The sequence below is a fragment of the Amphiura filiformis genome, chromosome 18 (assembly GCF_039555335.1).
Source record: "Amphiura filiformis chromosome 18, Afil_fr2py, whole genome shotgun sequence".
In the NCBI taxonomy this organism is placed as follows: domain Eukaryota; kingdom Metazoa; phylum Echinodermata; class Ophiuroidea; order Amphilepidida; family Amphiuridae; genus Amphiura; species Amphiura filiformis.
The window spans coordinates 6,509,919-6,522,233 of record NC_092645.1 but is presented as its reverse complement, the minus strand read 5'-3'; the positions used below and the strand labels follow the sequence as shown (position 1 = coordinate 6,522,233).

At 36.6% G+C, this 12,315-nt stretch overlaps 1 protein-coding gene and 1 non-coding gene across 8 annotated transcripts in view; both read left to right on the top strand.

Moving 5' to 3' along the window:
- The window catches only part of LOC140139800 (uncharacterized), a 61,818-nt gene that overhangs the window by 24,387 nt on the left and 25,116 nt on the right, over positions 1–12,315 (top strand). The window contains exons 14-20 of one of the 7 annotated variants that reach the window (XM_072161527.1): positions 86–178; positions 566–734; positions 1,583–1,666; positions 7,004–7,056; positions 7,913–8,098; positions 10,033–10,125; positions 11,390–11,567. In XM_072161527.1, coding sequence (XP_072017628.1) covers positions 86–178; positions 566–734; positions 1,583–1,666; positions 7,004–7,056; positions 7,913–8,098; positions 10,033–10,125; positions 11,390–11,567 — 856 coding nt within the window. Of the gene's footprint in view, positions 1–85; positions 179–565; positions 735–1,582; positions 1,667–1,808; positions 1,862–2,352; positions 2,539–3,019; positions 3,113–7,003; positions 7,057–7,912; positions 8,099–10,032; positions 10,126–11,389; positions 11,568–12,315 lie in introns of all 7 variants that reach the window. The other 6 variants (XM_072161528.1, XM_072161526.1, XM_072161525.1 and 3 more) reach the window with 6 other exon arrangements.
- Positions 6,393–6,466, top strand: Trnam-cau (transfer RNA methionine (anticodon CAU)). Its single transcript has one exon. It is a non-coding gene; the product is annotated as a tRNA-Met (tRNA).

The window sequence follows — 12,315 nt, the reverse complement described above, 5'->3', positions numbered from 1 at the left end:
TTATTTTTCTGTTTCTTCATTGAACACGTGTTCGTGTTTTTGTTTGTGTGTTTGTTTGTTTGTTTGTTTGCAATCACTCACACAGGCTGATAGCGACGTCTACGCATGTACCAGTAACAACGAGATGGTCAGATCACGTAATACAAACGGACGCGTAAATGACGCTTCACCACAACTGGTAAGGCACTTGGTTTTTCTCTGACATTATTCTCCCGATTTATGAAGCAACTTCAAACATTCTACAGATTTTTTGTGGTCCTCGACGGAAAGGGACTTTCAGAAATCTGCACCACAACAATTTGTAACAGTTTCTGATAAACAAAAATAATTATTACCCAATCGTGGTTGAGTTTGAACCAACTTTTGGTTAAGTATCTAAAAAGTAAATTTTTCTAAAGTTGGTTACACTTTTATCACTGTTGGGTACAATATATTAAACAATGGTGTTCTGGGATGATGTACAACCAAATGACCAAGCAAACATTTGGTTTTAATCGAAGTATCCAAATCATCCAATTATAATAATTAGAGGGAACTTTCATAATTATTGCTTTGTAACTTTCAGAAAGGAGTTTCCGATGCCGCTATAACTACGATAGATGGTCGCATAGAATGTACCTTCACACGTCAGGCTTCACTCAATGATGGTGATAGCACATACTATGATTTAAGTGGCAGTAATACGTATTACGTCATTATGGCGAAGTCTGATACTGGGGATTTGCAAGCTGATGGTAAGTAAAACCTAAAATTGTCACAAAACTGTTAAATAATAATTTCATCAAAACTGTGTTTGAATATATGGGTTATGGGCTTATCCATTTAAAATCTACACTGCCCCTGTATAAGATTTAGCTAAATTCTTCCACAGAGGGAGTATAATTATGTTTCAATAGAATAGACGATTGGGTAATTCCATTTGAAATACTCACACTATAGGGACATTGGATAATTCTTGGCCCAGCTCGAACACTCGGAACGCTAGTGGCTCCGCGTCCCGGCTCCTCGGTAAACACACACGGACATAGCGCGGTACAGAAGAAAGAATACACGCGCCTTACATTGCGTACAGGTTTAGAACGCTACATGGACGTAACAGGTACGTTCGACATTGGCCAAGAATTACTTAATTTACCTGTAGTTGTGGATATAGGCCGGGGGGGGGTCACTCCCATTGTGGCCTGTACACCATCCGCGATAATGAAAACGCGTAAAAGGGTCGTTTTTCGTGGGTAGGCACGATACGCGCGTATCGCGTTTAGGGTGTCAAAAACATGAAAAATTTGAAAAAAGGGTAGCTAAATTGCAATTTCTAAATACGCGGAAATTAAATTTAGGGTATGAAATTTGATGTTAGGAATGAAATCCCTGTTTAGGGTGTCGTTTTAGCCAAGGGTTAAATCCTCGTTTAGGTGCTTTTCAAAAGTTGATTATCGCGGATGGTGTACAGGCCACAATGGGAGTGACCCCCCGGGGATATATGTAAATCCATAATACAGGGGGAGTATGGTTTCAAAATACTATGCAGTTTTTGATATTATAATGAAATAAAGTAATATTAAAATAACTTTTTCTTTTACAGGAAACATCGACTACCATGACAATAAAATTGCTGATACGGCTTTGACGTCTTTCCAAAATATTGTTCAGATGACACCGCCACCAGGTGGGACAATCAATAATTTAATTACGTTTTTGAAACTATAATGATGATAATGTAATGATGATGATGGCAGTGATGAAGGAAGGGGTGACGATGTTAATAAGTATTACAATGCCTTCATGATTGTGTTTCTTTCTTTCTAAAGCTATGACGACACTGGCACCAATGCCTATGACAGCACCACCAGGATACACGCCGGTAAATATGCCCTCCTTGTAAAACGGCAATACATATGTCATCTATGATCTGATATGGCCGATTTGGACTGTTTACTTGACGAATGACGATTATTTGCGAGTTTGATGAGTTTAGTTTTGCTTAGTCTTAGACACCCTAGCTTTTTATTTCGACAAGTTAACAGTCTAAATCGGTCTTAGCATATCATGCTGTTCAACAACATCATGTCATTAACTGGAACAATGCAGAAACCCTTTGTTAGGAGTGCGATACAAACTCTAGACACATCAGATAATACATTTGGGTCAGGAGAAGAGGACCCAAATGTCATGAATAAAGACGATAGGCCCACTTCTTAAGTCAAGTATATGATCCTCTCTTGACTTTTCAAAATACGCCATTTATAGTCGGGATCCGGCTAACCGGAAGTGAGGATCAACTATCATCATTCTGAATCAATCATGAGTAAAATTCGGATTTAAGGATTTAATACTTTCCCCTGAAATCTATAGATCTCATCAGAAGGTTGCGGTACTACCAAAGGATGCTTCCGTAGTCCAGGCACATGCACGGATGGTACTAATTGCGACTTCTTTGTGTCCTGGGTGGCTGACCAATCTGATAATATTATGTTTGAAATGACTGGAACCAGTTCTGGGACTTACATCGCGTTGGGATTTTCAACATCCAGCTCGATGGTAAATAAAATTCTTATTTTTACGAGTGCTATTATTATAAATACTCAGTCTCTGAAGAGTTACTTACCATACCATTAAACAGTGTAATAAGTACGATATGATCCGTCATGTTAGAGTATGTATAGTTATGGTAGGTATGACGGTGCTACGATGCAGTTGGTGTTGGTACTAATAGATATATATTATATAAAATACATTTATTGTCCTTTATTAAGGCTAAAGTGGTTTGTATCGGGACATCGTAGCTTTTGATATTTTGCAGGAAACAAAAAGATATTACAAAATTCCACAAATATTGAGGGAAACATTTGCCCAATATTCTGCGATCGGCAAAACTTGGTACCATTTCCTGCGATTTGCCACAAGTACTATCTTCTGTTAGACAATTATTTAGTGTGATCTCCCAGTGATTCAGGACCTCCTTGCAATAGTAGTTGCAAGATATTTTCTAGACTTTACTTTGTTTGCCTTCCATCTCTAGGCTAACGCAGACGTCTACGCATGTACCAGTAACAACGAGGTGGTCCGATCAATGAATGCCATGTATGGATATACAAATCATGCATCCACATTGGTAAGGAACTACGATATTAAATATAGTCTTGAAGGTATTGAATCAAAATATATGGACACGCCGCAAAAATTGTAATCACGTATTTAAAAAAAGCAATCTGTGGCTCCGGAAGATTGTCAACTGATAATTTTTTACCGGTATCTGATCACAACTTTTTTACATCACCTGGAAGTATTGGGGGCTGAAGGGTATTCTAGCCTCCGCACCCAAATTATAGGAGGGGCTGAGCTCCCATCCCCGGTTCCGGAACCTATTACACTCATGTATAAGCTATGTATAAGGGGGAGAGATACTCACAGATTGGTAACTCCCAAACTACACGTGGTTATTTTTGCGTTTCCAGAATGTGAATATTTTATAGTAACTAACTCCTATAATTCGAATAAGATAGACAATGCGTTGTCAAGACAGACACATTGTAATTATTTATACCCAGGAATTAGGAATTCCTTGCGAATCCAATAGGGACGCGATCTCAGTGACGGACGTAACCTTTCAGCTTGTTCAGTTTTCTTCGTATTTTGGCAATATTTCTGAAAAAAAGTTGGTTGAAAGATATTCTCCCTATATTTATCAACCATATTTAAACGGCTCCAATTATTTGTACATAGTTTTGTGATCTGTCGAGGACTTTTTCTGAAGTAAAATTAATTATTCCCAATCGTGGTTCAGTTGTAACCAACTTTTGGTAAATATGTTACCAATGTTGGGTAAAACGTATTAACCAACTGATATTTTACCGGTGTTCTGAGACTGTGAGTGTACATTACAACATGTAAAAATTGTGAATATGTTGAAAGATATACAAACAAATAACCAAGTAAACATTTGGTTTCAATCGAATTATCCAAGTTATCCCATTATAATAATAAGCGGACACGTTGATAATTATTGCCTTCTAATATTCAGAAAGGAGTATCAGACATTGCTATCTCAATAATAAATGGTCGCATAGAATGTACCTTCACACGTCAGGCTTCACTCAATGATGGTGATAGCACATACTATGATTTAAGTGGCAGTAATACGTATTACGTCATTATGGCCAAGTCTAATACTGGGGATTTGCTAGCTGATGGTAAGTAAAACCTGAAATTGTCAGAAAACTGTTAAATAAATTACAACTTCATCTAAACTTAATTTGAATTTACAATGGGCTTATCCATTTGAAATTCACACTCACTCACCTTGTGGAAGATTTAGCTTTCTGATAAGGATAATGAACTGAGTGCAATGTATTAGTCAAGATAATCGCACGCGCCGTGGAGTTATTGCATTTAGCTCGAGAGCCGATAGGCTCGAGAGCTAAATGCAATAACTCCATGGCAAGTGCAATTATCTTGACGAATGCATTTGCACGTGTACATTATCCGTCATACACTTTGAGTGTAAAACAATAAGCTGCATTCATTATATTAGTTTTAATATTAGGGAAAATATCTTACATTTTAAAAACACCGTCAGGTCATTGACCAGCTAGGTAAAATTTAACTGGTAAAGAAAATCAATCCCTGTATAAGTTAACTATCAATGGTATCGATTGCGCCATACGTCATACTTTATTCACGCATGGTTTGTAACCAATTGACTTTATGTTGTGATCATTTAAGGGGGTACTACACCCCTGTGGTAAATTTGTGACTATTTTTGCATTTTTCTCAAAATATAATAACACACTGGTAACAAAAGTTATGTATATTATTGGGGCAAGGAATCAATTACTACACTGAAATTTCAGTGACTCAAGACAAGCGGTTCAGTATATATGATAGAAAATGAGGTACATCCTAGCGGTACCACTTTTCTTATCATAAATAACAAACCGCTTGTCTTGGGTCACTGAAATTCCAGTGTAGTAATGGATTCCTTGCCCCAATAATATACATAACTTTGTTACCAGTGTGTTATTATATTTTGAGAAAAATGCAAAAATAGACACAAATTTATTGCGGGGTGTAGTACCCCCTTAATATCGTGGTTTCGAACACAGAGAGCACTGAACCAGTTCACCTGGAAACGATCAATTTAGATGTCCGACTAGTACTACGGTGAATTGAGATGAGAAAAAAAACATATCAACTGGACTTTATAGCTCTATAATTTGAACTTTATAGCTCTATAATTTGAACTTTAAAATATCTACTTATATTAAAACACACGACACTGGGATTTTACAATTTGTTCAGTATTATAAAGCATGATCATGATATTATGCGCTAGTGTGTTTTTCCCAGGCCCGGCCATGTTATTTTAGATATAGGCCTACATGTATTTCATTTATAAAATGCTGAATTTTTTGCAATGGTGTCATCTTGTATAATTATGATCCACCTGTTTTTGGCCCTTTTTATTAATAGAAGCTCGATTATTCTCATTTGATGTTTGATTTATTTGAGGTCATTTATCATAATTTATGACAATGATATTTGCAAAATAGAACACCGTTTGTAACTATACCATTTTAACACCACAGAATGTATATTCGTACTTTTTTGATGGTATATATACCGAACAGACAATTATATAGTTATGTGACCTCTGTGTCGAAAGCGCCACCTAACTCTCCTATATGGTTATGTGAAAGTATTATTTCTAGTATTTGAGCGTGCACGTATTATCTAGAATCTATTGTTTAGCGTGCGGGTTTTAGATAATGCATTGTTTAGCGTGCAGGTTTATATAATTTGGGCTATGAAGGGTAGTTCGCAAAAATAATGCACGGGAGAAGAATACATAACGATGAATAGAATTTAAGTATATAATAGAATAAACAATTAGGTAACTTCCAGTTGGGGGAGTATGGTTTCAAAATACTATGCAGGTTTTAAAATTATAACGAACATGACGAAGTAACACGGAAAATCAGTGGCATGATCGACGGGAATTATATAAATAAATATTATTTTTCACCAGGTTCGCCGTCGCAAATAATAAAGGAGACAAGGAGAAAAATTGATCCCGCCTGGGAATCGAACCCAGGACCTCAGGTTTACGAGACCTATGCCTTAACCACTTGGCCACGGAAGCTTCATGATTAGGCTGGTTGAAATTCGAACCCATAAGCGGTCACTTAAACTTATCTCCTCCCCGCAAATAGCCCATAGTAGCTAGGGCCGTAAATGCGAGAATAAATTGCCATCCTCCCTGTGAGGAAATATTAGGCCTACACGGAAAAACAATGGCATGATCGACGGGAATTATATAAATAAACATTATTTTTCACCAGGTTCGCCGTCGCAAATAATAAAGGAGACAAGGAGAAAAAGTCATGAATCATGAAGCTCCCGTGGCCAAGTGGTTAAGGCATAGGTCTCATAAACCTGAGGTCCTGGGTTCGATTCCCAGGCGGGATCACTTTTTCTCCTTGTCTCCTTTATTATTTGCGACGGCGAACCTGGTGAAAAATAATGTTTATTTATAAATAAGTAATGTAATATTAAATTTCCTTTTTCTTATTACAGGAAACATCTTCTACCATGACAACAAAATTGCTGATACGGCTTTGACGTCTTTCCTAAATATTGTTCAGATGCCACCGCCACCAGGTGAGACAATCAATAATTTACTTACTTTTTTGAAACTACGATGATGATGATAATGATGATGATGGCGGTGATGATGATGACAAAGTGGAGGAGGCACGTGTCAGATGATGGTGATGATGATAATGATGATGATGGCGGTGATGATGGTGATAATGAGGAGGAGAATGTCAGATGATGATGATAATGATGATGATGATGTTGATGAGTTTGATGTTGATGATGATAATGATGATGATAAGAAGGAGGAGAAGAAGGGGTGACGACGAGCATATAACCAGTGACGATGTAAATAAGTATTATTTATGCTTATCAATGCTTTGATAATTGTGTTTCTTTCTTGCTAAAGCTATGCCGACACCACCACCAATGCCTATGACAGCACCACCAGGATACACGCCGGTAAATATGCCCTCATTGTAAAACCACAATATCGGCTTTGTTAAATACTATATCATACTGCATTTTACTTTGTGAACACACTGATTCAAATATAATTATCTACAATACAAATAAAAAGGCAGTATCCGCTACACTCTTAGACAAAATGGTTGTAATGGTTCTTGAACTGTCCTATACATACAATCAGAACTGGTTCTATGAAGAACCGATAAAGGTTCTAGAAAGTCTAACAAGAACAATTTTAGACTTAACTCTCTTCACGCGGGTGTCGACTGCAGACGACATGTTTTCAAAAAAATTTCAGAAATGTAAATTTTCATGACCATATTTGGAATCAGCATGAAACAGGCATTCAAATGAGTACAAACAAGCCTAGTATTGGTTCAGTAGTTGTTAAGATAGCTCTTGATATTTTGAGAAAATATTTCAAAACTTCAACTTTTTCCGTTGAAGCGCATGGTAGCACGCAGAGCATTAAAGTGGTTCTGAAAAGGCCAGTCTTCAAGGATCATTTTCTCTTGATGGTTCTGCATACAGGATAGCCAAGATTTTTTTCAAAGAGTGTAGGTTATTTACTATTAGATATTTCGGTTGGGCTCAAGATGATTCATGCATTCCTGTCCCAAGTTGAAAGACAGTATCATCTGTGTCATATAATTAAGGATGGTGTATTTTTACTTGGGGAGAAAAGTATTCCATCAGTAATGCCGTAATCACGATAAGTGTGATTGTCTTAAACTATCGTAAAATTATTAATTATGCATGAAGGATCACCCTGCCTACCTTATTGTATGTTTTATGAGTAACGATGAACAAAGAAGCAAGGAAGTTTATTACTTTCCCCTTTAATCTACAGATCTCGTCAGAAGGCTGCGGTACTACCAAAGGATGCTTTCGTAGTCCAGACACATGCACGGATGGTACTAATTGCGACTTCTTTGTGTCTTGGGTGGCTGACCAATCTGGTAATATTATGTTTGAAATGACTGGAAGCAGTTCAGGGACTTACATCGCGTTGGGGTTCTCGACGTCGAGTTCGATGGTAACATGGTCTTATCCAACGTGTGTGAAGGTTGTCTTCACACAAGCTTTTTGTAGCGGGTTTAAATTATTCCAAATGGTCACATCACATAGTGATTATTATCATTTCATAACATGTAGTTGATTGTTTCTTTGTCTGTTCGTCAAAGTGTTTGCATTGCATTTGGTGTGGGCAGAGAAGAAGAGACATCTTCTCTGGTTTAGGGTTCACAACATCAAGATAGCTGATCGGGATCGATGGTAACATGGTCTTCACAAACGCTTATAAACATGTTTGCATTAATTTGTTCACTGCAAAATGCCCATTTGGATATTGTACATTATCATTTAGAATCTAGCTGTGTGTTTATTTGTTGTTTGTCTTTTGTCAATTTTTTGTATGACTGATATGCCCATTTGGCTATTTGTACATTATTATTTAAAATTATGCTGTGTTTGTTTGTTAGATGTTTGTCAAGTTTGTGTATGACTAATATAGAAAATAATGAACTATAGCTATAATTGTTTGTTAAGTTCCTGTATCAGTTGTTGTTGTAATATCTAAAGTAAGTTCATTATATTTGGTGAAACATCAGCAGAATAACCATTATTATCATCATCAACAGCAGCAGCAATATCTCAGCATGCAACACAAAATTGGTCAAATCTTTTTAGAATAACATTAAATGTCGGGTTATATAACGGTCACGAAAATAAGCTTTTTCTAGGGAAAAGACTGCAACAATACTGTTAAAATGTTATTGTAAAATATTTTTGGGCAAACACTTTTTGTCAAATACTTTGTCAAGACTTAAATAACATTATGTTAGAAAGTTTGCAGTAATTTTTCACAAATGTTTTTGAATGTTGACGTTTTATACCCTTTATATAACTCGACATAATACGTTCTCTGGCAACTTTTTCTACTCTTTTACGAATGTTTTCGAAAATATTTTGTGTTTGCTGGGATGTTAGTGGCAATAACAGTGGTAGTAGGGCCTAGTGGTATTAGAAGTATACCGTATACTAGTAACTGAGTAGTGTAGTGTTATTACACTGTGGTGTATAACTCACTGTGTCACTGTCTACAAATGGAAAATCACACTCATCCCGGTAAACTTAAGTTGAAGTTCCACAGATCTGAGTATATTGGAGGAAATATTTGTGGCATCACCGTAAGTTGAAGGCAACGTAGCCCATAGACATAATTATCTTTTTGCTAACATTAGCTTTTCACATTTAGCTGCAATCATAATCTTTTAAAACAAATTCATTAATGTAGAAAAGGTTCTTTATCAGATCCAAATAATCTGGTACTCACTTAGAATATTTCAATACCTATCAGGAATTTTGATCACTCTGTAATGGTGTTTGTAGATGTTTGATGAAACGGCAACACTATTAATGACGTTTCCAAATTCCGGGTTGCCGTTTATTGATGAGTTGATCGTAGATCTTGCCTAGTTTGTAAGCCCCTTCGTTTTTGTTCATGGTATTACGCCCCCAACTTCTAATCCAGATTGCTCCCTTCAGCCAGCTTCTTGATCTATGATCTGAACCTCTTCCCACTTTGTGATTCACAACAGAGTGATCTAGACTCAAGATAGGAATTGAAATATCTCTGAGTGAGTACCAGATTATTTAGGTCTGATATAAAGAACCTTTTCTACATTAATGAATTTGTTTTAAAAGATTATGATTGCAGCTAAATGCGAAAAGCGAATCTTCGCATAAAGATAATTATGTCTATGGGCTATGTTGCCTTCAACCACGCTATGATTGCATTTTTGGCACATTTTTCCGTGTGATTTGCAACTGAAGTACAATCTTCTGTGATTAACAACAGTTTTGACAATTGATGTCCCATCTTTCCCAGTGACACGGGACCTCCTTGCAGTAGTATAAATAGTAATTACAGGGTATTTTCAAGATTTTTTGTTTGCCTCCCATCTCTAGGCTAACACAGATGTCTACGCATGTACAAGTAACAATGAGGTGGTTAGATCGATGAATGCCGTGTATGGATACACAAACCACGTATCCACATTGGTAAGGAACTATTGAACATACTTTTTCTCTAATTTTCACTTTTTTTGTGTTACTTTAATTATAAAGGCATTTCGTGATCCACAGCATCATCCCCCCACTTTTCTCAAAAAAGTTGAGATTTTTATATCACTGGAAACCTCTGACTACATAATGTTTATGTACAAAATATTTCTTGCAGATTAATTCGTTTTGCAAAGATATCATGAACATTGCCTGTGGAGCAGTGTAATACACATAATCATACATAACTCGCAAACGCAAAATCGGAAGGGAATACATTTTTTCGTGGATATCTACTTTAAAATGTCATAAAATGAGGATGCTAAGATCACGAAATACTTTTTTAAATTGTTGCTTATAAGAAAGAAACATGTCTTTTCCAAAATTAGAATGCATATACTGAAATTAGCCTTAGTACAAGTCTTTGGGCTTGATTGTCACAGCGTACGAAAAACACCCTAAAAACGCATGTCTTTGGCCCTTATCCCCCAAAATTGGCCAAATATTAAAATTGGAATCCTATTGCTACAATCCAGGAAAAAAATAGTTGGCACACTTACACTAAACAATGGAAATGCGTGCCCTATCAAAATTGGAGAGGCAACTGCAACATGCATGCAATGTGAAGTACAGACTCCCCTATATCTCACCCTTCCCCCTCCTCATCTTTCAATGTTGGAGGACCTGTTGACAACATGGCTTGGTCCAACATTGAAATGGGGGAGCGGGAGAAGAGATATATACCAAAAGACAGGCAAAGTGTGCCAACCTTTTTTTCCTGGATTGTAGTTGGGGACTAAGTAAAGGATTAGGCTTTAGCTATGTTTCATTTAGCAAACCAGGATAATATTTTTTAATCCCAAAAAATTTAAGTGCTGTATTTTTCTGGAATAGGGAGTTGTGTGCGATACTTGCAAGCGTGTGCAGTACTCGAAACTGAAGAAGGAGGGTTATGAAGGCTCAATAAAATAGTTGATAATTATAGTTATGAAAATAATATCTACCTGACTAAGAATGAGGATAAAGGATAGGAATTTTATTTGCTATCCTCTACCGTATGATATAGAATAACTATTACACAATCGTGGTTCAACTTTAACAAACTGTTGGTAAAGTATCTGAAAAGAAAATTTAATTAACGTTGGTTAAAATTTTTTTAACAATATTGGGTAAAATGTTTCAACCAACAGATTTTGTACTTATAATATCCAGGTCATCTGATAATAATAAAAAGAAACATTGATTTATGCTTTCTAACTTTCAGAAAGGAGTTTCCGGTACCACCATAACTAAGCTAGACGGTCGCATAGAATGCACCTTCACACGTCAGGCTTCACTCAATGATGGTGATAGCACATACTATGATTTAAGTGGCAGTAATACGTATTACGTCATAATGGCAAAGTCTAATACTGCGGGAGGTTTGCTGAACGATGGTAGTGGTACGTAGAATACGTAAAATTGAAATTGTCCATATTCCTTCATTGTATAATTATGAACACTTAGAGAATAAGCGATAGGAATTTTTATTTTGCCTATCCTCTACCGTGATGATGAGCGACAGGCAGGTCCAATATTTTGAGTAGTGGATGCGGCGCAGCGGTATCCACTACGATAAAAATATTGGACCTGCCTGTCGCTCATCATAGGAGAGGATAGGCAAAATAAAAATTCCTATCGTTTATTCTCATTCTTAGTCAGTTAAATATTATTTTAATAACTGTAAACAATTTTTTAAAAGCAAAAACTAAGTTACCGTCATAAAAACTCCCTCATTATAAAATGAACGAAACTTGTTTACAACTTCACGTATTCTGTTGCGCGTATTGCTATCGCGTTCGCATATTCCGCACTCGTCTACGCATCAAGCGCGATACATACGCGCACCTCTACACGCGTGTTACGCATGATCAAGCGCATGATGGCGTGGGGTGCGTCTACGGCCTGATAGCGGCACCGAAATCATGCGATTGTCCAATCAGAAATGTGTCTACGAACTAGACCACTCCCACTGACTAAGAATTTTAAATAATGCTAGATTTGCTAGCTGATGGTAGGTAAATTTTTTAAAAATTGTTTCAGCACTTGAGTAATTTTCATACTGGAACTACAAAAACTATGTAATATACAGTTAACTGAAGAAATGTAAATCAACATGTGAAGTTACCCTCCATTAATGTATAATTAAAT